The sequence below is a fragment of the Felis catus genome, chromosome D1 (genome assembly GCF_018350175.1).
Source record: "Felis catus isolate Fca126 chromosome D1, F.catus_Fca126_mat1.0, whole genome shotgun sequence".
Taxonomy (NCBI): domain Eukaryota; kingdom Metazoa; phylum Chordata; class Mammalia; order Carnivora; family Felidae; genus Felis; species Felis catus.
The window spans coordinates 64,616,387-64,643,646 of NC_058377.1; the positions used below are offsets into that span (position 1 = coordinate 64,616,387).

Sequence of the window (27,260 nt, forward strand, 5' to 3'; positions counted from 1 at the left end):
GATGAGAAGTAAAGTGCAGAAAGGTTCTACCCACTCACAGTAACAGAGAAGCATATCAGCCTGGCCAGGAACAGCAGAGGCCATCGTGGTCACTTGTATGATTTGGGTTTAGCAACGTGAAGGATTTAAGGAATAGCTCCTGGAGCCTACTCTTGTTTGCAAATTCAGAAGCTGCTATATTAACCACCCTGGGCACCATACTGGGATGCTAGGAAAACCACAGCCCTGGCCTGTATTTGTTGCATAAAGCCCAGGAGTCCAGCATTCCTGGAGCCTGCCTACCCTGTGGATTTACTACTACCCTAATACATTTGAACATCATTCCCACTTCAAGGGTCTGCCACAAAGGAAGGAAGGATGCACGTGGAGGGTGCCTAGGCCCTCCAGTAGGTCTGGCCTTAAACACAGAACACTCTGAAGAGGGGTGTTCAGGAGACAGATTGGAAGCTGACGTGACCCCACTTGGATTCTTCTGGAATTCTGCTTCTGCACTTTTGCCAGTCCTGACCTCCTTGGGACAGAGAACAGTTCAGATGTAGGGCTGGCCAAGGCCTTCTAACCTTCTAAAACTGCCTAGCAGGTGTCCCACAAGCCCCATCTCATGAGCTGTCTGCTTTGGACTGAAGCTTATTTCACTAAACTATGGGAAAAGCTACGAATTGAGCCTCCCAAGCAAGGCGGTCTCAGAAACCAGTTTATCTCCAACCCTGTGAATGCTGCTTCGTAGGCCCACACCCAGAAAAGGAGCGATGTGCTCAAGGGTGCATTACAGGCGCTTGTGAACACACGCCACTTTAATGTGCTGAGGCAGAGCTCACTCTGAAACAGAGGAAAGGGACCAGGCAGATTTGCTAAAAGCAAGGGAGGTATTAGTAAGTGAAAATCATGTCCTTGGTATAACCCAGTTTCTCCAGATTAGGGTGAGCGGCTGTCTGGATCAGGGGCAGGGGTCCACACACCAGGATGAACGTGGACTGGCCGGGAGGAGGGAGGTGCTCCTTGATCATGTTGGCGGTGATGTAGCCTGAGCTGTACTTCCAGCCTGAGATGAAGCAGAAGTAGAAAAAAGCTGTGGGGGTGCCAGGTGGAGTCCCTGACCCCAAGCCTCCTGCCTGGCCTCCCTAGAGAAGGAACCCAGGCTACTCTCCAAGACTTAGAAGCCTGCATTGCTGTTCTCTGCAGAGAAGCCGCAAAGTCAAGGACCTGGCAGGCTCAGGCAGCCTTCAGAAGTGTCTACCCCCAGATCCCAGGCTCACTGCTGGGACTCTGAGGCCCCCAGCAGGTGTCTGATGCTGCCTGCACTGTCAGGGATGGAGAACACAATAGTGGGGTGTGGTCTGAGTCGGCAGAGATCTGGGGCCGTACAGACTGAGGTTTACGGCTCAGTTGGGGGCGCCCTCTGCTGGGCAGTGAGCTATATGACAAGGCAGGTGCAGTTCAGCGCAGCAGGAGAGTGACAGCCACGGATGGTGGGCTGTGCCTGGTGGTAGCCACGTGCTGGCAGCCACGTGCTGGCTAGGGTCGCAGCAGCTGGCTGGGGCTTAGCACGTGATGACTGCTATCCAGGAGAGGCCAGGTGGTAAGGGAGAAGGGGTCACTGGCCATATTAGATGCCACGTGTGTGCTATCTCTGTGGGATGCTGTATCAAGTGTAGCATGGAGTGGGTGTTCAGACTGACCCAGTGACTCAGTGTCCCTCTGAGTCCTTCCTGAGGTTCAGCGCGTGTATGGACTGCTGCTGAGATATCACACACATGTCCTTGAGTGCTCTCACAAACAGGTCATCCCAAATCCTCTCTCCCTCAAATCCCTCCATTTCCCATGCAGAGACAGAGCTGAAGGTCTCAGCCCTCGAGCACAGATCCAAAAACCAAACCCAGGGACCAGTTCCTGAGGTGGGTCAAGGGTTGGAGCTAACCCACAGTGGGGACAATGGGGATCGTACCAACAGGAGGCCTGTCCAGGGTGTACCACAGGCTGAACTGTTCCGGGTGAGTTCTGGCAACTTCTTCAAGCTCTTTTCTCACCAAGATATCCTCCTCTGTCTAGAAAATAAGGAATGTGAGCAAAGCCCCTCCAGGGACATCCTGCTTGTCCCCCACACTGGGCACACGGGTCAGCACACGTCTGCCCAAGCTGCCACTGCTCTAGTTGGATGCTGTCACCACGGCTCCTGGGGCAAATGAAGGTTCTGCGGCACTTCCTGCACTACCAACCCTCTCTCGTGGGTGGAGGAGGTGGGCTGTGCGGCAGAGGCGGTGACTGTCCTCAGCTGGAAGGACACAGCTGAGCACAGGTGCACAGGCTGGGTGGCCTCATTCTGATGGCCCAGACCCCCACCCCCATCCACACTGAGCACCAGGCTATCCTGCCGGGCTGGACCGAGCTTAGTGTGGGCCCAGGACCTCTCACAGGGAGTGCAAGGGGCGAAGGCCATAATATGGAAAGAAGATCGCACCTAGCACCACAGCACTGGAGAGCTACGGGACAGGAAAGCAAAGGCTGGAGCTTCATCTGGGGAAAGGGAGCCAAAGCCACGAGAAACCTGTGCCAGGCCCAGAGGTACCACACAGAGGACCTGGACCTCAAGACTCTTCACAGTTCCTGCACCAGCAATCCTACTCCTGGGATTCTGTTTAAGAAAATAATCTAAAAGGCATCAAGCCTAGGCTATATTGTTCATCACTATATACTTGACAACTGGGAAAACTGAAAACAATCTGAAGGCAGAAGATGTAGTAAATTATGGTGCAACTTGGTACAGACTGATGAAAATATGTACAAAGAGTTTTGACGAGAAGAAAGTGCCTGTGTGGTAATGCTGGGTGAAAAAACAAAACTGTGTTATAGATGTAATTGCAAATATATGGCATGTATAGAAAAAAAAAAGTCATTTTTGTATTTTTCTGAAATTTCTACTGAGGGCATCTATGACTTTATACTCAGAAAACCAGAATTACATACTAAGAAAGGAAGGAAAGCTTAGTACGTAAAGTGGCTGGGGGAACAGTTAAAAACAAAAACAAAAAAACAACCGAAAAACCAGGCCCTCCCCCAAGGCCGCAGGCACCCCAGCAGCGAGAGAGCTCAGTCGGGGGGAGGTATGAAAGCAGAGGCCCCGCTCAGCAAACATTCCAGCCCACCCCTGCAAGCTCAGGGCTGATTCGGCAGAGCTGACCTGGTTGGCAAAGAGGAGGGACATCCTGGTCCTGTCGTCGGGGTTCTTGGTGATGTGGCGAATGAGCTGCAGCATGGGCGTAATCCCTGGAATAGTAGCAGGTGGGACACAGCTAGCCGCTCTCTCTCCCTCTCTGCTGCCCACAGTCCCTGGTCTGCAGCCCCTTAACAGTCTTCCTTAGCCGCAATCCTGCTTTTCTCATGTCTGCCCCCAAAACTCAAAGAGGAAGACCACCCCTCCTTTTGGTTTCCCCTTCCAATGCAACAATAAATCGAAAGGCCCTTTCTTGTTTTCCTGTGGCAAGATGGAAGGAGACTGGCTTGGAACTGAAAGTGGGCTGCACACCCAGCTCCCTCACTTGCTGTCTGACCGTGGTCAGTCACGTGCCTGGCTGCGTGTCCCCATTTGTAAAAGAGAACGACAAGTAAATGTGTTCATTTTACGAGTGCCTGTTGTGGTGCCTGGCACAGTGTAGGTGTTCCCACGTTCCATTCTTTCAGGCATTCATTTTCAAGGGATGGGGAGCATCGGGCTTGACCTGGATCCAGGAGCCCTTGGGGGACCATGTGTGGGCCTACTCAGCTCGGTCCCCAGACCTTTCTATGGTCCCCAGCATGACTTCCTGGGGCAGCCACCATGTTGAGTAAGGGGAGCAGGGCACACGAGGTTGGTTTCCAGGCCTATCATCAACCTTGCACTTCCATCTAAAACAGCTAGGAAAGGGTCTCCCACGCCACCCCTTCTGGCATCAAATGAGTCCAAAGTTAAAAAGGTCTGGGGACCCACTCTGTGGCTGAAGCCCCAGAAGCCTCTTACCTGTGCCCCCAGCAATCATTCCCAGGTGACTGACCACCTTTTCTTCAGGGTCACTTGTTTTGTATGGTTTGATTGAAAACGTTCCTGGAAACACAGAGGATACTTCTGACTTCTGCAGCTCTTGCCTGAGAGCTTACAAAAGATCCCAGATGCTCCTTGGGACCCCCAGGAGGAAAGTCCACCTGAGGAAGTGGCCACACCATTCTAAACCAGAAAAGCAAGTCGGTGTGCCCCGTTCCACCAGTCCCCGTGCCCTGGTGCACAAAGTGGAAACAGAGGCTGGGCTTCTTTGAGGACTCACTAGACCTTTTCTTCTGAGGAAGGAGAGGGGCACAGTGAAATTAAATGGAGCCTCGCAGAGCACTGAGCCACAGCAGTGAAAGAGTGAGTCAGTGGTGAACATGTGAGTAAGTGAGCGAGTGTGGATGGCATCCATCTATCCATTCTTCAGCATTAGCGGGCACCTCTTATGTATCAGGCGTTGTGCTGGACAGACAGTGATGAGGAAAAACCCCAGCACTCCCCTACCATAACAAAGCTTACAATCTCAAAAAGTGTGTGTGTTGAATGAATGTATGAAGACTTTAAGGACAAGTGCACATGACCCAAACATGAGATGTTTTCTAGAACAACCACAGGAATCTTCCTCCCAGCCGGAAGTCCAGCATAAACCCCCTAGTACCTGGCTCATGATAGAACAGGCGACCGGTGGGCCCTCGAAAAAGGACGGTGTCCCCAATTTTCATGTTCTCCAAGTACTGAGTCATCTTCCCCCCTTCTGGATAATTGGGGTGTACATTTTTGCAGTAGATCTGAAAAAATAAAGCAGCCTGTTTTTCACACACGCAGACCTGAGGTCACAGCTGCATACAACTGAAAATTCCATTTGCCACTGGAAACCTTGCAGAGAAAATCCTCTGTGCTCACAGTTGCTCTAAGCACCCCCTGAAGACTTGGCCAAATCAACAGCTTCACTGTTAAATGACAGGGCTGGAAAGCCCTTCCCAGGACCCGAGTCCCCTCTCCACCCTACCACCTTTAATAGGCTTGTGAGGGTGAGGCAGGTGGACCCAGTAGGCACCATTTACCTTTATAATCAAGTCCACAAAGCCTTGGTCATCATCACTGGACACAGGCGTGTAAGCCCTGACCACCAGAGCACCATCAATTCTGGCCAAGAGATGGATATAGTTACCTGCAGAAAAAGCATCCAGTGTTAAATGTGAGCACAGCCAACCTAAACAGGACCCAGGATTCCCATAAAGGACTTGGCTTCAGGGAAGTGGGTGCATGTGGCAGGGTGCATGGGAGCACGGCCAAGCAGAGGAGGAGCCCAGATCCAGGAGGCCTGGGTCCTAGGCCTACCCTTGTCACGCTGCATGCTACCCTGGGCAAGTCACTTCACCTCTCTGGGTGAGTGGGGACGATATGCCTGCCCTGCCCCCATCCCAGGGGAGCTGTGAGCTTCGTGTGAATGCACCTCACTCATTAAAATATTCTGTGGAACAGGAAGACCTCATTAAAGTTGGAGGCTGAGTATTAAAAGTAATAGGAGTATTTCCCTTTTAAATATTTTTTGATGTTTATTTTTGAGAGGGGGGGGGTGGGGAAGGGCCAGAGAGAGAGGGAGACACAGAATCCGAAGCAGGCTCTAGGCTCTGAGCTGTTGGCACAGAATCCGATGCAGGGCTCAAACTCACTAACCAAGAGATCATGACCTGAGCTGAAGTCGGACGCTTAACCGACTGAGCCACCCAGGCATCCCAGGAGTGTTTCCCTTTTAAAGCAAAATATGTTGCCTTCACAAAGTCATTTCTTCTTTGAGTGGATCAGTGGGGTCTGTGAATGAATCACGACCCCCTCATCTGTCTCTTGCTGCTTGAGCCGCCCTAGACTCACAGGCATGCTGGGCCCCGGGATTTGGATACTGCAGACCAGGAGTTCTAGAAAGAGTGTTGTGTCTTTCTGGCCAATGGCTCTGCTCGAGGGGCAGCAGTGAAGTTTTGAGCCATGGAATTCTGCCCCTCCTGGGTAGAACCGAATGGACCAGGTGTGGCCAGAGACTTACATATGGTGACAACCCAGTGTCACATAGTGGGTATGGCGACTCAGATGGTTGCTGGATCTAAAGTGGGAGCTTCAGTGACTAAGACAAGCAGTGGTGAGGGCAGGAGCTGCCATCAAGAGATGCTAAGAGACAGAGGCAAAATGAAGCTTTGTGCCATCCAAGGGAGTAGAAACTATGCACAGGAAAGATGGAGCAGAGGTGCAGACAGAAGCGGAGACCTGGGGAGACACAGAAAGGAGGAAGAGAAGGAGGAGAGGAGGAAGCCTTGAAAGTCCTCAGGGTCTGTGAGGAGGCCCTGAAGCCTGAGGTGCAAACACTCGGGGTTAAAAAAGGACAAGCGCTATACGGGAATTCAAATGAAGAGCAGAGAAAGGAAGGGAAGAAAGAAAAGACAGGCTCAATGACTCTGGCTGCGGCCTGGCTGGGCATCAGGGATGTGCAGAAATACATGCCTGAGGCAGTTTCCTTCAGAGAACAAATCTGAACCTGGAGACCTCAGATAGGCTCTTTCAGATGCAGCCAACCTGGGCCTGGCCTGGCAGTGTCTGTCCCCGGGGAAAACGGGGCTGCCTAGCTGGCCCCATTTCTAAGCTGCTGCATTTCCTCTGACCTGGAAAGCATCAGTGATTGCCGAGTCCTCATGGCAGACTCTCCCAGAAGCCTCTAAACTACCTGTCACACTAACTTTGCACCGCCTACACCAGGGCAGAGGAGAGGGTGGGTCATGGCAGATTCTAAGAAATGTCTATTCCTCGAAGTTTTTCATTCTTTTAGCCTTCTTGGCAACAGGACTCACCCCACAGACTAGGCAGAGGGCTGGAAGGCAGGCGGACACTGAGCTCTTGTGGATGGGGACAGAGAGAGGAAGCAGTGAGGAGGCTCAGGAGCCAGGCTGGCTGCCTGGTCACCTGAGGAGAGGTCAAGGTTTTGTAGGACAAGTAGGTCATGGATTAGGATCTCCACCAGGTTGGCAAGCAGCACTAGCAATTTGTACAAAGCTCTGAATCCCCAGGCTGTGGACCCAGCAGAGGATTTCTACCTCACCAACATGAAATTGGGTGTCTGGTGGCGGTACAGACCAGAAAGGGGGTAACTCGGAACTCTAAGACCTCTAGGGCTGGTATTCACAATGGGTCCCTCCTTGTGTGGATCTGAGGTCCCTGCTGAAAAGCCACACTATGTGGGGAAGACACACTTGACTCCCTCCTGCCTCTCCACACATTCTGGGCCTTTCTCCTGACTTCAGGGGAACATCAGTTCCTCCTACCCCTCACATGTACACAGCACTTGGCACTTTCTGAATTTTCTCATCCATCGGTCACTTTACCTTCACAACAACCCAAGCGGCAGACAGGCCTGGGAAACCCCATTTCATAGACTGAGGCTCAGAGAGGTTGAAGGACTTGACTCAGGTTGCCCAGCAAGGAGCCTGTGATGAGATCCCAGACCTTCTGATTCTAGATTCACTTCTTTTCAATGCTGAGATATCACTTCTGTGTCAGCCCAAATCAAACAGTGAGAAAAGAAATGGACTGTCCCCAAGCCCATCTCCCTATCTCTCTTGAGCTCACGTGTCAGGAAAGATAACAAGAAGACCGCTACACCCCAGCTGAGTTTCTGAGAGGAGCCAGAGTGCCTGCAAGGCCCAGTCCTGGCGATGATACTAAACCCCACTCACCTACAGGAAGCCCCAAGACATGGTCCGGTGAGGGCAGTCCAAAGCGGAACCTCCGGGTGTTGTGGCTGATGTGCTATAAAATAGAAAACAGAGGCAGACTGTCAGCTTTCTAGAAGCCTTTCTGGGCAACTAAGATGCCTGGGAAAGGAGCTCTATTTGGGACTACCCCGGAACACACAGATGTACACACACACACACACACACACGCAGTGGGGAGCAAACTGGAGGCCCTGAAACTCCTGTCCCATTGCCCTGCCTTCCCAGCCAGCACATCCCCCACCACTCTCGTGCTCTTCTCTTTCACAGGCTGACAGCAGAAAGGGTGGGCTGACTCCATTACCTCTTTCTCAATCAAAGGCAGTGGGTACTTGGTTTCAGAGTCCTGTAGGGTGATACATCTCTTCCTTGAGTTCATGTTCCTCAGGGCCAGCAGGAGCACTGTGACTCCAAGGACAGTGATGACAAGGAGCAGGGTTGGGTCCTAGCAGACAGTGTGAACAGGGCACCTCAGGTTCCGCCGGCCCCGGGGGAAGGACTGTGCTCAGGCACAGCAGTGCCCTCCCACACCAAAGGCACAGAAGAAACCAGACAGAGGGAAAGGTTAATAAAACAATGCAGGCTGAGCCTACAGTGGACCCGGAGGGTAGGGAGGGGTCAGCTGCACATCAGACCACGCCAAGCAGATGGCTAGGGAGTGCTAATGTCACCAGGCCAGCCCTTCCTGCCCATCTGCCTCCATCCTGGTTACATTCGAGGGTGCAAGTCCTGGGAGTCCCCTCCTTGAGGTGATGACACTGCTTCTAACCCACAATCTGGAACATGGTCCCAGTCCCCAACGGCAGAACTAGACGGGGATAAGCGCTGACTCCTCCAAGGAGGTGGCTGCGGCTAGGCAGGGATGGGGCTCACTTCCCCGCTACTCCCCTATCCAGGCGGGGTTGGGGTGGGGTGAGTACCTTCGATCTGGGGTGGGGGGCTTACCTTAGCGCCTCGGGACACGCCAGCACCCACCAAGGCAGGTGAAGGAGGCCTGGACTCTCACCTGCAGCCACTCCGCGGGGCTCCCGCCCCCGCCCCCGCCGCCAGCACTGCCAGCCTGGCCATCGCCCAGCCAGCCGTCGCGGGACCGGGGAAGGGCCGCGGGCTCCCTCTCTCGCCTGACGCCCCGCTCCCCGCCGCGCCACGCCTGCCCCGGCGCCGCTCGGGCCCGCCCCGCTCCCCGCCCCGCGCGGCGCCGACCGGCCCACGCCCTCGGCCGCCAGGCCCGCCCGGGGCCCCGTTGGACTCCCACGACCTCGCCCCGCTGCCGTGCCCTGGGCACCCACCCGGAACGAGACGCCGAACAGGTCGTCGAAGTGGGGCTGGTTGCGAGGCCGCGGCGAGTCTGGCGCCCGCAGCTCCGCCTGGCGGACGCGGAGGCCTCGAAGCCGCGGCCAGCGACGCGCGCCCGGCCACTCCCGCTTACCCCCACACCACGCGCCCCACCGTGGAGCACCCCGCGCGCCCCCCGTGGAACCCCCCGCGTACCCCACCTCTCACCGTCCCCCGCGCGACCCCGCCGTGGAGCCCCTCGCGTAGCCCCCCACGCACCCCTCCCCACTAACCACCCCCCCGCGCGCCTCCCCGTGGACCCCCCCCCCCCGCGTCCCCCGTGGAAACCCCCTGCTTCCCCTCCTACACCCCCTACCGCTCCCCGTCCCCCGCGCGAACCCCCGGGGAGCCTCTCGCGTACCCCCGCACCCCTCCCCGCTACCCCGCCCGCGCGCCCCCCCAGGACCCCCCTCCCCTGCACCCCCCACCGCTCACCCACCCCCCACCCCCTTGGCGCCCTAGGAGTTCCCTGTCGCGTGACTCTCTCTCTGCCCCGCCCTGCCCCTAGGGGCTGCACGCGACTAGGGGCTGCCATTGCTGCGGGGTCCCCGTTCCCAGGGGCCATCCCTTGTTTATTCGTGGCCCCCTCTCCACCCTGCCCTCCTTCCTGCACCCTCTGAGCAGCGCGGACGGAGAACCTCCTCTCTGCACCTTGTGGAAACTTTGCCAAGGCTGGAGGAAAGGAGGGGCGTCTGAGTGGTAAGAAGGGGATGCTGATAAAGGAAAGGGGAATTCAGGCCAATTCAAAGAGCACAGGAATATATCCGTTTGACGCGGGTAAAGAGCTCCTACTCTGAGCCTGGTCTAGTGCTGGGTGTTTCCCCGAGGCGGAGATGTAACGGAGTTAAGACATTCGTTGCAACGTTCATTCATTCATTCATTCATTCTCCATTGGGAAAGAGACAGATAATAGGTACCCAACTTGACCAGACCAATAGGAGACAGAATGGCAGGCATGGATTATGGGGGTTCTCCGCGGCACATTTCAGAACATTGGTAACCCTTCTCCCCCAATCAGTTCTCCCGTTGCCGGTAGCAAAGGTAAATCCCTGCCTCCTGGACCTGAAGGGAGACAGGGAAACTGAGAAAGTAGATTCCCACCCCAACCCCAGCCCCCAAACACGCACCGGCACGGGCACGTACATGGTGGACGCTTCTAACATCTGCAGGTACTGAGATATTATCGCAGGATATCTTATTATTGATATTATTATTATATCTTAATAATTAATATATCTTATTATTGATGAAAATGATAACTTGTGAACCAAATATCATAGCTGAGGAGGTTGAACATTCTTCATATTTTTTTTCCCCATGGCAGTTCTTTTTCTGGAAAATAAAAATGCCTACTCATGACCTTGGCCCATTCTTCTCTTGAGTTGTTCTTTTTCTTACTAATTTTTAGGAGTCTTTTATATATATTTTAGAGACCACGTCTTTGCCAGTTATATCAGTTACAAATATTTTCTCCTGTTGTACAACTTTCTTCTCTTTTGTTTCCTTTCTTTTGTCTTCTTTTCTTTATTTCTTTTCTTTTTCTCCTGCCTCCCTCCTCTCTTTCTTCTCTCTCCGTCTTTTGATGAATAGAAATTTGTAATTGCAGTGTAGTCCAATGTATCAATCTTTTGCCTTTATGGCTAGTGCTTTGTATGACCTGTCTATTCCTACCCAAGATCCTAAAGATAGTCTCTATTTTCTCTGACACACTTAAAGTGTTTCCTTTCACATTTGAGTCTCTCAACCACCTGGAAATGATTTCTGTATATGATGTGAAGCAGGGATCCAATTTAATTTTTTCCATGTGGGTTATGTGTTGTCTCAGTAATATTTGTTGAATTGCTCATACCTGGTCACTAACCCGCAACGCCACCCCTGTCGTATATCAGCTTTCCCTTTGATCTCATTGCCCAGCCCCTCTGCCAATACCATGCTGCTCTAATTACAATAGTTTATTACAACTGTTTATATCTTTCACTTATACTTTCATTGGGTCTCAGTTCAAATATCAGTTCTTTAGAGATGCCTGATCCAACCCCCCAATTTAAGTAGGTGTACACATTACATGCTATTCATGGCTTTTACCTCAGCTCGTAATATACATCCTGACTATTTAATTGTAAATGGCTGACTCTCACATTCGTCTAGAAGTTCCATTATGGCAGAGACCTTGTTTCTCCAGGGCTGAGCACAGTGACTGTCACATGGATGAATATACATAGCAAATGAATGAATGAATTCCTCTCTGCCCTGTAACATTTAGCACCCTGCCTGGCACATGGTAGTGAGCCCCATAATGCTTAAGAGAACAGTCCTTCCTGTCAGTGCCCCTTTTTCGCTTACTTTGTCTCCGTAAGACATGTCCTCAGATGACATTCTACATATCTTACCTACTTGCTTACTCTTTCTCTCCCTCTACTACCATGTAAGCTCCATGAGGACAGGACTTGCTCTGTTTTAATTCCTGCTGTTTCCCAGGCCTCAGAACAGTGCCTGGCAAGTGGTGGATGCTCAGTAAATATGTATTGGATGAATGAATGAATGAATGAATGAACTTAATTTTCTCCATCTGATTCAATCAACTATTTTGGGGGGGGGGGAGGGCTTTGGAATCATTTTTCCTGTTGCTCTCTTAGTAGTTGCCTCTACCCTCCGTTCTCCCTTCTCATTTTCCCTCCCTATTACCAGAGAGGCAGCCCCCTTTGTTAATCTTGGAGCAGAATAAAGGCAGGCGTTTGTCTGGGCTTCCAGTAACTCTTAGAAGGCAATGCCTCCCCTCTCTCCTCAGCACCCCTGCGCACTCTAGATGCACCCTTTGCATTCACGTTCTGCTTGGTTTGGCTCCTCTTTTACTACTCTCCCGAAACACACCATGAGCACACGTCTCACTCTCTAAATCCACAGTGTGGTCCTAAGGCCTGACAACGAGTATGGGTTCACAAAATGCTGAAAAAAAGAAAGAGTGAACGTCTGTCACTGTTTTGGCCTGTATGAGGCTCTGCCTCCACAAAACACCTTCTCCGGTGAGGGGACCAGCCACCTCCACTGCCGAGATTCCCCTGGGGAGGACTGATGCTGTGGCCAAATCAAAGCTTGAGGAGCCTATGCTCTCTAAACAATTTCCAGGCTGTTGTGGGCTTTTTGATTGCTTTTTGACCTTGAAAATGATTTAGTTCCATTTTATTCCTGAACAGATGGCCACTTCTGAGGTCCTAGCTGTTAAGGCTAAATTGTGGTAGGTTGAACAATGAACTTCTCCGAATAGACTCACATCCTAAATCGTAGAACCTGTGAACACTGCCTTATGTGGCAAAAGCAGCTTTGTTACTATGATTAACTTCAAGATCTTGAGATGGGGACACTGTCCTGGATTGTCCAGTGGGCCTGACATGATCACAGTATTCCTTATACGACAGAAGCAGGAAGAAATAGAGAAGGCAGTGTGATGCCAGAAGCAGCAGCTGGAGTGACCAGTTTTGAAGATGGAAGAAGGGTCCACAGACCAAGGAATGCAGGCAGGCTCTGGAATCGGAAAAACGCAAGAGAAAGGATTTCCCCCCGAGAGCCTTTGGAAGCGACCAGCCCTGCTGATACCTTGACTTTAACCCAGTGAAACTGATTTTATACTTCTGGCTTCTAGAACTGTAAGAGAATACATTTGTGCTGTTCAAAGATAGCAAAGTTGTGGCAATTCGTTGTAGCAACAATGGGAAACTAATATACTAAATGAACCATTGTTTTGTCTCATAGGGCTTGTTTGTTTATACTTGGCTTTATTCCAGAAATATATTTCCTGTGATTTGGATCAGAAAAGTCAGGAAGTGCTCCTCCCCTCTGGTGCTGATGCTCTTGTTGCTCTAACGCTGGGACTCTTCTCCCGTGAACCACCTCCCTCAGCAGCCTCCTGCTGCTACTCACGTCTTCAGCTTGTTTTCTCTGCCAGACCATATGAGCGGCCCACCCACTCCATCCCTTCCTCCTCACCCTGGCTCTGGCCTGTCCTTTGTGCATTGTGCAAAAATGTCATCCTGAACAAAGGGTCTCAGCAGACAAACCTAGTTGACTGGGGTGAGCTTTATGAGACAACACTGATGGAGCACCTCACCCATTCCAAGCACCCAATGCCATGACCAGTGTAAAACATTGCTTGAATTGGAGTTTCCTTGGTTTTCCTGTTTCAGGATTTCAAACTCAAGTGTCGTGATACCACCTGATCAGAATTCCCCACCCTGCAGAATCAGAATTCTGCACCCTGCAGGTGGGCAGAGAACGATAGCAGCACCTTGCTTTCTGGACCATCTTCAGCCTCGACTTGTAGAACCGAAGAAATGTGGCATGGAAAACCTTGTATTTACCTGGTGATCTGGGGCTGACGTGGGCCTGGCGGAGTAAGATGGTAGAAAGGTAAGAGTGTCCAGACGCTGGGAATGAGCAGAATTTGCCAGACACAGTGTGTTTGGGAAGAGGCAAAAACTAGGTTGCAGAGTGCTATGCCCACTGTCCCGCCCACCCCCAGAGGAGTCCCACCTGAGCAGCTACATCTGCAGAGCTACCCCAGCAATGCCAGTCAAGCCCCCCTCCAGTGTTTACAGCAATTGTTTCAACTCTTCCCCAACAGCATCTGTTCTGGCGGGGGCTGGGCTAGTGTGTCCAGACGGTAGCAATTCGTTGAGTTCACAGCTTGGACTGTGGGGGCAACAGGGAGAAAATGGGGCAGCAGATGCAGTTTCCAGGGCAGATGGGTGGGGCTGGGAGCCTCAGATCTATAATTGGAGAAAGGCTGGCCTTTAGGAAGAGGGGGAAGGGAAAACGTCCAAAAGAGAGAAATGAAGGGAAGCATGCCCTTCTCCTCCTTGAACACAACCAGGACTTTGTTGGCTTACTAACTTCCAGAGACACACAGGGTCTACTACTACGTGCAGACACTGGGTGGGCCTCAGTACCACCCAGGGCATTGTTTATAAATGCACGATTGAGGATAGTAGGGAACACTGGAGTCTGATCACATTGTTTAGGGTGCAGTATTCTGTGGATGGCTGTACCATGTGGCTATGGTTAGGAAAACTATGGTCTGAGCCATTGTATTATAGTCTGTCCTAAAGATAGAGTTAACATGATATACGTATGCATGCAGCCTGAAAGAAGGGAAATCAGAGAGCGGGCCGTCACTACTTATTTGGGCCAAAGGACTTGGTCACTGAGCTCCAGTTTTTTCCTCTGCAAAATTAGGGTTAATAATAGTACCTATTTCTCAGATTTACTGAGAGGATTGTAGGAGATAACGCATAGAAAGGATTTGGCCTAGAGTAAATAAGAATTAGCTTTTATCTATGCAATCATTAGAGTTAGGTGGGAGTCATGTTTTAAGATTATTTGTTTATTTTGAGAGAGAGAGTGAGTGGAGGAGGGAAGAGGGAGGGGGAAGAGAGAAAATCCCACGCAGGCTCCACCCTGTCAGCTCAGAGCCTGATATGGGACTTGAACTCACAGAACCTTGAGATCAAGACCTGAGCCGATACCAGGTGCTTAACCGACTGAGCCACCCAGGTGCCCTGGTGGGAATCATTTTTGTGTGATTTTTTTCTTTCCTCCATTTTATTTATTTTTATTTTTATTTTTTTATTTTTTTTTTTCAACGTTTATTTATTTTTGGGACAGAGAGAGACAGAGCATGAACGGGGGAGGGGCAGAGACAGAGGGAGACACAGAATCGGAAACAGGCTCCAGGCTCTGAGCCATCAGCCCAGAGCCCGACGCGGGGCTCGAACTCACAGACCGCGAGATCGTGACCTGGCTGAAGTCGGACGCTTAACCGACTGCGCCACCCAGGCGCCCCACTTTCCTCCATTTTAAACATAAGTGGTCACCTGGTCTTGTTGATTCCATGAACACAGTGTTTCTTGAACCTGTTTTTCCCTCCTGTCACTCTTGTAGTCCCCATCATATTTTATCTGGGCTCTTAATCTGTGCATCTCCTCAACTGTTTCCGGCCTCCACTCTCTCCTTCTCCATCCATCCTGTTGACTTCTTCTTTAGTCAGGTCTGATTTTGTTCTCCTCTACACTGAAATGGCAATCACTCCCTTCATCTGACTACAAGATAGAGTCCCACCTCCTTTCTACCAAAAGAAATCCCTTCACAACTGAGACCTAGGCTGTAATTTTAAACAATCTCCCCAGTTCCCCCTGTCAAAGCACTGGCCACACAGAACGGCACCTTTTGCTGTAAATATCCCTCTGCTTAGCCTTTCTGATCCTTCATTCATATCAGTTCCCCTGAATGGAATGTGTTCCCTTTTCTGTTTACCTGAACATCATATGATTCTTTTAAGACCCAGCATAAATGTCTAATCCTTAGCTAAGCCTTCCCTGATACTCCTAGGAAATCACTCCCTACTCTCTGCTCCCTCTACACTAGCGCCCACATCTGTTACAGCATTTATCCCCTTGTACTGGGGCAGCTGAACATGGCTCTCAAATCCTATTCGAGAAATCAGGGATTGCCTTCTATTTGCTTTCGCATCCCCAGAGCCTAATTGCAAGTCTGGCAAGAAGATGGTGCTCCTTGAAGACTTGCATGTGACCATTTAAAAGAAAAAATGATCATTCGCTAGGGAAGGGCGGCTTAGCACCAGAATGGTGTCGAATTAGCCACTGCTTCTCTAAGACAGGCAGTGTAGGGGCAGGGGAAAAAATCACTAGGCTTTTCTGAACTAGGTGTGGGCTCTGTCTCACTTAGCACTTGTGTCACTCTGTCACTTCAATTTTATACGCCTCAGTTTCTTTTTATTTTTCTGGGTGTGGGGTAAGTGTCCTCACCTTTCACAGCACATTGGCCGTGTGAGAAGCAACTGACAGAAGGTGCATGAGGAAGGAGTCTGTGAAATACTGCAGAGAGGTAAAGTTCCAAGGACCCTAGTGTGAGGGCTCATCCCAGACCTGGATGATGGCCCCCATTCTGTGACTGTGCATAGTCTCTCTCAGGCAGGCAGTTGGGATGAACATATTCATTGAACTGAAGCAGATTGGCCAGCTACAGTAGTGCCAAATCCTATTCCAAGGTGGTGCTGTAGGAGGCAGGGTGGAGTGAGTACCACGTGCTTGATGGAAGTTTTCTGATAAGAGAAAAGGAGCCTTAAATAGACCCAGTGAAGAAGGGAGGTGCATGGAGCTTGGGTGCTTCAACTCCCCTAAAGGAGGAAACAACCTAAAGTTCAGGTAGTGGTCACCCTGTGGGATGGTGTCTGACTCACCCTTGTGTTGCAAGTGCCCAATATGGCACCAGGTGGACATGGGCCTCAGGGAGCATTTCCTAAGTAACTATTGTTCATTCTACAGTCTTGTTGGGGCTGGAAACAAGGAAAGGTTGGCCTACAGACAAATCTTCGGCAGTAGGCTTCCAGGAAAAGAAGAGGGCCTCCATTGTGAAGCTAGACCCGGTTGACAAACTTGGCACTGACTCTTGAATCCTCCCCTATGGCTCTTACCTGAGGGGAGTCTTTGGCCAGATCATGGATTCTTCCATTCACCACTCAGGCAGCTTCATGCTGCTCCTTGGAAAATAAGAGGAAAAAGAATCTCAGATATGGCTTCATTAAAATATGTGGGGTTATGAAGCACCTGGGTAGCTCAGTCCATTAAGCGAATGACTCTTGATTTCAGCTCAGGTCATGATCCAACAGCTCATAGGTTCGAGCCCCACATTGGGGTCTGCACTGACTGCACAGAACCTGCTCGGGATTCTCTTTTTCCCTCTCTCTCTCTGCCCCTCCCTCACTCATGCTCTCTCTCTCTCAATAAATAAATAAATACTAAAAAAATAAATACAATATGTGGGATTAGGAGGTGGTTCCCTTAGGAGCCCTGCAATCAAAGAGATAGCAAGGCCACCATTTTGGCCATCGCAATGAAAGCAACAGCCAACCCTTCCAGTCTCAGGGCAAGGCTCCAGAGAATGTTCTCTCTTCCTTGTATGTAAAAGATTCTAGGGCTCAGAAACATGAAGCAATCTCTCTGACATCACTCGATGAGTTAAGAGCTCTAATGAGAACATAATCAAGTCTTGCAGCTTCATTGTAATATCAGCATGGATTATAGCTGTGCCCATCAGTCATCTGCAGGAACTATCTCAGAGGCACGGTCCCCTGCCCCTGTTCAGCTTGCCTATCTAGGTCAGCTAAAATGATTCAGTAGGGTACAGAGGACAAGGGTTCAGAAGAAAAAAAAAAAAAAACATCTTTCTTCTAAAATAAAAAGAAAATCTCTGTAAAATGACCGAACAGTAGATAGTCTAATTTTTTTAAATTATTATTTGAGAGAGAGAGAAAGAGAGAGAGAAGGTGAGGGGCAGAGAGAGAGGGAGAGAAAGAATCCCAAACAGGGTATCTGTCAGCACAGAGCCCAACATGGGGCTCAGTCTTACAACTCAGTCTCACAAACTGTGAGATCATAACCCAAGCTGAAATCAAGAGTTAGGCATTTAACTGACTGAGCCACCCAGGTGCCGCTAGATAGTCTAATATTTTTTAAAAGATTTATATAATATACGAAATTAGGAAAGTAGAAAATCATGCAAACACAGAGGTATTAATTATAAGGAAATGGTTTGTACAACTCAAAGTAAGTAGTAGGAAAATCTGAATATTATAGGTATTAGTAGGAGATTATAAGTTATCAAAATTGCCTGAAGGAGGGGCACCCGGGTGGCGCAGTCGGTTAAGCGTCCGACTTCAGCCAGGTCACGATCTCGCGGTCCGTGAGTTCGAGCCCCGCGTCAGGCTCTGGGCTGACGGCTCGGAGCCTGGAGCCTGTTTCCGATTCTGTGTCTCTCTCTCTCTCTGCCCCTCCCCCGTTCATGCTCTGTCTCTCTCTGTCCCAAAAATAAATAAACGTTGAAAAAAAAAATTGCCTGAAGGAGAAATTTTTAAACCTAAGAGACAGTAAGAATGAAGGAAATTGAGAAAGTTACCTTTAAGGCTTCAAGAAATAGATGTTTAATATATGTAATTACATGACATCATTATTTTTCATTCTTATATTATACATTATATGCAAAGTATAGAGCAAGAAGGAAATTTCTCCAGTTCTTTTCATGAAGAACACTGATATCAAAGTCTGACAAAGGCAGACAAAAAGAAAGCTATAGGTCAGCAGTTCTTTTTTTTTTTTTTTAATTTTTTTTCAACGTTTTTTATTTATTTTTGGGACAGAGAGAGACAGAGCATGAACGGGGGAGGGGCAGAGACAGAGGGAGACACAGAATCTGAAACAGGCTCCAGGCTCCGAGCGGTCAGCCCAGAGCCTGACGCGGGGCTCGAACTCACGGACCGCGAGATCGTGACCCGGCTGAAGTCGGATGCTTAACTGACTGCGCCACCCAGGCGCCCCAGGTCAGCAGTTCTTAAACTTGTTGGTCGCAGGACACTTTTACACTTTAAAAAAAAATCACTGAGAATCCTAAAGATATTTGTTTATACAAGTTATATTTATCAGTAGTTAAATGTTAGAAATTAAAGCAGAAGCTTAAAAAATTATGTATTTGCTAATTTATTTAAGATAACCACAATAAAACCATTAAGTATTAGCATAAATAACATGTTTATTTAAATAACTACATGTTTGTTCAGACACTACTCCCCTAAAGGGTAACTGCTATCCTGACATCTAATACTATATATTAGTTTTGAGGGATTTTCCTTTTATGTAAATGGAAGTAATACAGTATCTATTTGCATGCCTAGTTTGTACACATAATTTTCATTATTAGGATATAAATTACTTGAAGAAAGGTACCATATTTTGTTCCTTTCTGAACCTCTTATTTTATTTTATTCTAACAAAAAACATAAAATTTAAATAAGACTGACGTTTCACATATTTTTATTTTTTAAGGTTTTTTTATGTATTTTTGAGAGAGAGATAGCACAAGCTGGGGAGGGGCTGGAGAGGGGCAGAGAGAGAGAAGGAGACACAGAATCTGAAGCAGGCTTCAGGCTCCAGGCCGTCAGCACAGAGCCTGACAGGGGGCTCAAACTAGTGAACTGGGAGATCATGACCGGGGCTGAAGTCAGACGCTCAACTGACTGAGCCACCCAGTTGCCTCAGTTTCACATATTTTTAAAACTGTTTAATGTCTGGCTAAATAGAAGACAGGATGTCCTACCTGTTATTTTTTTTTTAACTTCATTTATTTTGAGAGAGAGAGAGAGAGAGAGAGAGAGAGCAAGCAAGCAGGGGAGGGACAGAGAGAGAGGGAGACAGAGAATCCCAAGCAGGCTCTGCACTGGCAGTGCAGCACCTGATGCGGGGCTCGAACCCATGAACCATGAGATCATGGCCTGAGCTGAAATCAAGAGTCAGATGCTTACCCAACTGAGCCACCCAGGGACCCCTGTCCTACCTGCTAGCATGTGGTATGTAGCCCCTGGAAAACACTGCACGCTGTGAGAGAATGAGAGTAGACGGAGAATAATGTCTCAGTTTTGACCTCACAGACCCCCTAAAAGGATCTTGGAGGTCGCCAGTCATCTCGAGGCCACATTTTAAGAGCCTCTGCTATCAGTCAATTTCAATTCTGGATGTTGATGCAAACAACTAAGTGGAACTAAGTGGAACCCAGCAGTATATTGGAGATGAATGCACCACGCCCAAGTGGGATTCGTTTCAGGAATGCAGGAATTTTAGGAAATCTATTAATTAAGGATTTGATATATTGATAAATCAAAGGAGGAATCACTTCATGACTGCAAAAGATGCTAAAAAGTATTTCACAAAATGTAATACTTTTTCTGATTAAAAAAGTCCTAGGGAGGAACTTGATAAAATAAATACGTCTCTAATTGCCAGCCTCATGTTTAACTGAAATAAACTAGGAGCACAGTGTGAAAGGACAGAGCTTTCCTGAGCACTCAGGAGCTCAGGTTCTGCTGGGGAGGTGGAATGTCCACAGTGGTGGTGAATGGGGAAGTGGTGTCAGACTGATGGATATCAGAGGTGGTGGCTGAAGAATTAATGATCAACCAACTTAAACCATTAGCTCCCATGTTCCACTCTCTAGGTGTACTTACATCCTGGTGAAGCAGTGGGCAGCAGTGACTACCCAGGTCTTCCCAAAGATGGTTCCTTCGCACAGATGCCTGGTGGCAATCTGCAGGCTGACCTGCCTCCTTACCTCCTACCATCTGGCTGGAAAGGAACCTGGAAGGGTCCGGGGGTTGGGGGGGGGGGGCGGGGGGAGTGGCTCTGCAGAGACCACCTGGGAAGGGACTAAGAAAATTCATCTTTATTACCCACGGATCCTCCTCACCATCAAGCCCAGATCATATTCTCTGAACATCTCTTTTGTGCCAGGCACTTTAGTAGACACTTGGGAATGATGAAAAATGCTTATTGTATTCCAGACAGAGCAAAATAAATACAGTACTGGAAGTGGGTGTTTCACACAAGAGTAAAATATCAAGCTCACCTTGACCCTTCCCCCCCCCTTTTTTTGCTCCAATTATCTGGTCTCCAAACCAGATAATTGGACCCTAAATCCACAACATATCTCATATCCATCTCCTAACTTTGAGTTTGAGTCCTCCATAGTGCTCACCAGGATTACTCCCCCTGCAGGTAATGTTTCCCTAGCTTCCACACATTCCAAATCAACCACCAGAAAGTGCTCTTTGACCATGTGATTCCTCTGATCAAAACCATCCAAGGGCTCCCCACAGGGTATAGAATAATGGCGACATTATTCTTGTAGGCCCAAATCAAATGCCAGTTTTCTTTTCTTTTTTTTTTTCAAATGCCAGTTTTCTAATTGTCTTCTCCAGAAGTCCAGTATATTTTGTATTAAGTTTTTCTGTACACTTTGTTTTCTTTTGTTGAGAATTTTATTGACATACAACGCACACAGAAAAACACTCAAGTGATAAAGTACTTTGAATTTTCAAACAGTAACTCCAGAACTCAGATCAGGAAACAGACTAGCAGAATCCCACCAGCAGCTGCTCTAGACCCTTCTCCCTGGAAGGGTAACTGCTATCCTGACACCTAATACCATCTATTAGTTTTGAGTAATTTTCATTTTATGTAAATAGAAGTAACACAGTATCTTTTTGCATGTCTGGTTTGTACACATAATTTTGATTATTAAGATGTAAATCACTGGGGCGCCTGGGTGGCTCAGTCGGTTGAGCGCCGACTTCGGCTCAGGTCACGATCTCACGGTCTGTGAGTTCGAGCCCCGCATTGGGCCCCTGTGCTGACAGCTCAGAGCCCGGAGCCTGTTTCAGATTCTGTGTCTCCCTCTCTCTGACCCTCCCCCATTCATGCTCTGTCTCTCTCTGTCTCAAAAATAAATAAACGTTAAAAAAAAAATTTTTTAAAAAAAGATGTAAATCACTTGAAGAAAGGTACGGTATCTTGTTCCTTTTTGTACCTCCCTCCCCATGCCCTGGGCTCTTGCATGGAGGTTTGTACAAAGAAGGTATCAAATGAGAATTAAGCCAGTGTGACAGGATGTCAATAACTAATGAATTTAAATGAAGGATAAACAGATGTTCATTGTTTTGTTCTTATAAAACACCTGTTCTATAGATTTGCAAAATTTCAAAAGAAAAAGTGAAGGACAAAATTGCTTATTGAATGATTTAAGTAACCCAGGTTAGGCATGCCAATTTTAAAACAGGGCACCTGTAGGGGCGCCTGGGTGGCTCAGTCAGTTAAGTGTCCGACTTTGGCTCAGATCATGATCTCGAGGTTTGTGGGTTCATGCCCCACGTCTGGCTCTGCACTGACAGCATGGACGGAGGCTGCTTGGGATTCTCTCTCTCTCTCTCTCTCTCTGTCTCTCTCTGTCCCTCCCCCACTCTCTCTCTTACTCTCAAAAATAAATAAACATTAAAAAAAAAGCAGGGCACATGTAAACTCTTTTTCTCTTACTTCTTACATTTTTATGGGTATTTATATAAAGGAAAAGGGCCCTCAAGTGTGAGTTCTATGAGAGAAAGGCAGGAAGGATTTTTTCATGGAGGTTTTATATCAGGGGCTATTTGTGGATTATATGGTTTTATTCACTAAATATTTATTTGTCATCTACCGTGTTCTGGGCACTGCACTAGGTACTGTGGATAAAAGATGAATAAATCTTTGCTGTGCATTGTAATGAGACTCCTTGGAAAATCTTGTACTTGGTTTAGGCTGGGAAAAATGGCTTTGCTGAATGCACCCCCATGGTGGTCAAGAGAAGGAGCCAGTGCAGCCACACTTTACAAGGGTTTTCTACCTAAGGTATCTATGCATCATGAGGTCCAAGAAAACAGAACAAAAAGACTCAGATTACTTCTACTTCTCATTAAAGGAATATATTGTCTCCACACTCTATATTATGTTCTGTGTCAGACAGATTATAAAACTAAAAAAATAAATAAAAATAAGGTGCTTGCATTTTCTCTTGACAAACTATCAAATTGGCAAACCATAAAAGCTGCCCTACTCCCTCCTCTGCCTGCTCCGCTCACCTGGTTTTCCACATGGACCAGGATGTGGCACATGTGTGTCATTGGGTGCCACAGAGCAAACAAGGACAAGAGAAAGTCCAGCACTTCTCAATGCTCATTGGCATTAAAACGTAGTGGTGGACTCACTTTTTTTTAGTGCACAGATCTTGTGAGTCAGACCCCAGTTTGACACACTGTTTACCCATTTCCACGAAATGAATCTATTTAGATGGGAATTTTGTTTCTTGTGACTAGAAAGATTTCAGTGTTGCTTTGAGCAAAATGGACAATGACTACATCCCATATAGCTCTGTGTGGTGGCTTTTTTGATGTGTGGACTTTGCTAAGCCACAGCCTCCAGTTATTCAATGAAACAATAATCTAGGTGTTGCTGTAAAGGTATTTTGCAGATGTAATAAAAATCCCCGATCAGTGAACTTGAGGTAAAGAAGATCATCCTGGATAATCTGGGTGGGCCTGACCTAATTAGTTGCAAAGGCCTTAAGAACAGAGCTGAGGCTTCCCCGAAAAAGAGAAGAAATTTTGCCTTTGGAGAATACCTTCAGCCCATGCCTGTGGAATTCCAGTGTCCTGTGAACTTCTCTTTTCTTTTTCAAATGTTTATTTATTTTGAGAGGCGGGAAGGGGAGAGAGAATCCCAGGTAGGCTCCGCCCAATGCAGTGCCGGAAGAAAGTCTCCATCCCACAGAAAGGGTAAGATCATGACCTGAGCCTAAGTCAGGAGTCGGACGCTTAACCGACTGAGCCACCCAGGTGCCCCCTGTGATCTTCTCTTTCTGACCGCCTGCCAGATAGGTTTAATTGCTTGGTCATCCCCTGCAACCATGTTAGCCAATTCCTGGTGTATTAGCTTGCTTGGCCTGCTGTAACAAAATATCATAAACGGGCTGGCTTAGAAGGACAGAAATTTATTGTGTCATAGTTCTGGAGGCTACAAGCCCGAGACCAAGGTGTTAGTGTGGTTGGATCCTTCTGTGGGTGGTGATGGTGCCTCTCCCACAGCCTGCAGTGGTTTGCTAGCGATCACCCGTGTTCCTTGGCTTGTAGATGGTACATCACCCCAGTCTCCACCTTCATGTCCATGTGACGTTCTCCCTGTGCGGGTGTCTCTTTCCACGTCCAAATTTCTCCTTTTATAAGGACAGCAGTCATATTGGGTTAAGGCCCACACTAATGACCTCACTTTAACATGATTACCTCAGTAAAGACTTTCGCACTAAATAAGGTCACATTCTGGAGGTTAGGACTCCAACATATCTTTTTGAGATTCTCTGGTTGAACCCTGGCTGATACACTCTGTGGGTATCCCTTGGTCACATTCCCCAGAACAGCTTACCAGAAGCATTGTGATCTTCAGGTAGTACGTTCCATGTCTCCAAAAACAATGACTTGTCCTCTGATCTGGAGATGTTTAAATCTGAGTGTAAGCATATACAACCTCTCAGATCACACACACAGGGCCAGTGTTTGGAACTTACCAGAAAATTACTACTGTTAGAATTCTGGAGCATCTCAGTTGGCTGGACCATGGGTGTTTTAATTGAAAAGTGGAGTATTTGAACTATAACCTGGGTTTGCCATAAAGAACTGCTTGTCTAACAAGAATGAACAACTTGAGAAGCCAACAGATGGCTTTGTAGGATTTGGGCAGAATGCTCATGGGTGTGAGGACTTGGAGGGGAGTTGTGTTGCTCGCGTATCTAGGGGCTGAGAGCTGGTGAAGACATTTCACATTTCCGAGCCTCTGTTATGTGTTACACACTTGCTCATGGCCAAGGGTGATCTGATTTAATTCTACTTTCTTACTAGGCATGTATTATTCTTCCATGGTGAGGCTGAAGTAAATGAGTCTCAGATGACTCTTAGATCACACATATAGTAAGGACAGGCCATGATTCAGGCATAGAGTTGATCCTCATTCTTCATGGATTCCACATTTGCAAAGTCACCTACACCCTAACATTTATTTGTAACTCAGAACGAATGGTGCTTTCATGATCATTCAAGGACACCTGCAGAACAGTGACCAATTTGAGTCACCTGATGCACGTATTCCTAGCTGAGGTCTAATGAGGCGGCACTCTGCCTTCTTGTTTTAGCTCTTATACTATAAACAAGTGTCCTTTCCATGGTCCCTCGAATGCCATGGGGTTTTTGCATTTTTGTGCCTTTTGTTGGTGATTTTGCTGTTTGAAATGGCCCTAGACATTGTGCTGCAGTGCCATCTAGTGTTCGTAAGGGCAAGGAGGCCGTGATGTGCCTTATGGAGAAAACACATGTGATAGATGAGCTTTGCTGAGGCACAGGCTATAGGCACAGGCACAGGCTCACTGGCTGTGAGCTCCGTGTTAATGAACCAACAATATGTAAGGTGACTTTAAACAGAAACACCCATAAAACCAGAGGCTCCCAGGAACCCAACTCCTCGGAGCAGAGGTTCAGTAATCACTAATTTGGTGTTCAGGGTGACTTTATAGGACAGAGATGCTGCAAATGCTGAGGACCAACTGCATCCATGTTGGGCTGCAAAGGCTTCCCATTCTTACTGCATTACGAGGATGGGAATCGGGACCCAAGATGTTGATGCCTCTGTCTTCTTACCTGTTCCAGGGATGAAAGAGACTGTAGCTTGAAAGCCTCTGTAGGTCACATTTTTATCTGACTGGAAACTGATGAGCATTACACCAGAGGAGCTCAGCACAGGGGCAGGAGCCACGAAACCACAAAACCTTGCTGGTTAAAGCCCAGCCCAGGCAAGACGCGGTCAAGGACCCAGCAAATAGACATGGCATTGGATAGGGAAAAAAAATTAACCTTTAGGCAATTGTTGAGAAATAAACTTTTTTGGTGGTGTCACAGTTCATTTTCAGAATAGAAAGACTCCCACTGCGAATGCCCCTGAGGGAACTAGTTTGAGTCAATGGGCTTATTTCATTGGCACTTCCCCTTCTGACCCTTAGATCACTGGGGGCCTTCCACACCTTCTGTCCAAATAGCTCTTTGGTTCTCCCTCTGGCCCTTCCTGCCCCTGACCTGGGAGAAGGGGTGGTGGTAGTGACCACTTAGGGAGGAGGGAAGGAGGGGGTGTAGGGGAATGAAGGAAGCTTGAACCAGACCCTTTTTACTCCCAAGAACAATTCCCCCCAAAGGACTGGGTCCAAAGGCAAACCAGGGGAGCCGAGGCTCCAGGGGCACAGACCTATTTCCTCCTGTCCTTCCACATCCCTGTGCACCGCCACATAGTCAGAAGAACAATCTCCATTCTCTTCTATTTCCAGACTCTGAAAGGAAAGCTGACAAGACTCCACATTACAGCCACAGCAAATCAAATGAACCATTGACCTGATTTTGAGTAAGCAGAGAAATGTGGAGTGCTCAGCTTGTTCTGGGGTGTGACCATAAGAGGAAAGTGAATGGGGCATTCATGAGCAGGTTAAATTACTTAGGAGAAGATGCTATACCACAGACTCCTAAACTCTAGACGCATCTAAGCTACCAAACAGGGACCAAATGTAAAGGTATAAATATTTGAGCTCCCTGGTGCCCTCCTAGGAAGACCAAAGAAACAGCAAAGAACAATCTGAGCAATTTGATAGTTCCGGCCTTCAATTGACTTTGAAGAGCAGAGCAGTGGGAAATAGGGCTGATGAGGTGGGAATTTATGCTTTAAACACACAGATGATGGGGATTAAATGGAGCCTGAACACTCCGCAAAAGACACAGGGCTGCATGGATGGGACAAAGCGGAGGTAAGTGATCACTAATGGTGAATGTAGGCACAGGGAAAAGGAGAGTATCAGAAGTAGGATCCATTCAAACATTTCTACATCCTTACTACAATACTTTCCAGTAGCAAACCCTTTTCTCTCCGAGTCAAATGATATGCACATAGTTCTGACTTGTAATCCTAATCTCCAAATTTCTATCTTGAATGGGTCCTGCACACTGGTGCTGTCACTGACTACAGGGTGTGAAATCATCATTTCACTGATGCATGGCACTCAGTACGCGTTTATTGAATAGGCGTGTTTTTGAATCACTTCTAGCTCTGACACGTTCAGATTTTCAACTAAATTTTGTCTTCCTCCTTCCAGAAATCCTCTCATACTTAAACTTTTATCCTCCATTACTCATAACCAATCTTCCCTTAGTGCTGCTTCCTCCTGAAATTTCTCTTTTGAATGTTTGGGTTCCAGAAGCTTTTAGAAAGAGAAATTCTCTACTTATTTCCTCTGTGTTTTCTTCTCCCGTCGTGTGTAAAACCTGCGTGATCTTTTTTCTTTTCCGAGCATCAGACTTGCTATTTCAGGTGCCCCCCCCCACTCCCACCTGCTCTCTATTGTTCATCTGTCAGTCCAATTATTTTACCTTTTTGCTGGGAGATGAGCTGAGGGCTGGATGGCTGAAATTCTCAGTCCTCCTTTTTAAACCCTAACTTTGTGGTAAATCCAAACTCAGCCACAACTTTTTGTTTGCTTGCTTTGTGTTTTAAATTAAAGGCTCTGTTCTCTGGACTGTTGTAACTCCACACTTCCTCCTGAGTCTCAGACTTCTTTTTGCCTCTTAAATATATGAGAACCTGGGGCGCCTGGGTGACTCAGTCAGTTAAGCGTCTGACTTTGGCTGCAGTAATGATCTTGTGGTT

The 27,260-nt window shown here is 48.1% G+C and overlaps 2 protein-coding genes across 5 annotated transcripts in view; one reads left to right on the top strand and one right to left on the bottom strand.

Moving 5' to 3' along the window:
• Positions 1–762: 762 nt before the first annotated feature.
• On the bottom strand, positions 763–9,221 carry CYB5R2 (cytochrome b5 reductase 2). 2 transcript variants are annotated; one of them, XM_023239530.2, is made up of 9 exons: positions 9,066–9,221; positions 8,081–8,221; positions 7,741–7,813; positions 5,083–5,189; positions 4,677–4,806; positions 3,995–4,078; positions 3,179–3,264; positions 1,946–2,045; positions 763–1,042 (listed from the first exon to the last, which is right to left on the bottom strand). In XM_023239530.2, exons 2-9 carry the CDS (start codon positions 8,153–8,155, stop codon positions 870–872), a joined length of 828 nt encoding a protein of 275 aa, XP_023095298.1. In that variant the 5' UTR covers positions 8,156–8,221; positions 9,066–9,221; the 3' UTR covers positions 763–869. The 2 variants fall into 2 exon arrangements, with proteins under 2 accessions (XP_023095298.1, XP_003993020.1); XM_003992971.5 differs by lacking the exon at positions 9,066–9,221 and adding an exon at positions 8,722–8,879.
• Positions 9,222–9,557: 336 nt separating this feature from the next.
• Positions 9,558–27,260, top strand: part of LOC101087868 (olfactory receptor 481) — a 50,665-nt gene continuing 32,962 nt past the window's right edge. Inside the window, exons 1-2 of one of the 3 annotated variants that reach the window (XM_045038906.1) lie at positions 9,558–9,810; positions 12,306–13,515. The gene's annotated coding sequence lies outside the window, so the exon portion shown is untranslated. The remainder of the gene's footprint in view (positions 9,811–12,305; positions 13,516–27,260) is intronic. The other 2 variants (XM_045038907.1, XM_045038909.1) reach the window with 2 other exon arrangements.

Coding starts and splice junctions, on each gene's coding strand:
- CYB5R2 (XM_023239530.2), bottom strand. CDS start 8,155: ATGAACTCAAGGAAGAGATGTATCACCCTACAGGACTCTGAAACCAAG. Junction 7,814..8,080: donor TGCCTTTGATTGAGAAAGAG/GTAATGGAGTCA, acceptor TCTATTTTATAG/CACATCAGCCACAACACCCG. Junction 5,190..7,740: donor TGTCTTGGGGCTTCCTGTAG/GTGAGTGGGGTT, acceptor CTTTTTCTGCAG/GTAACTATATCCATCTCTTG.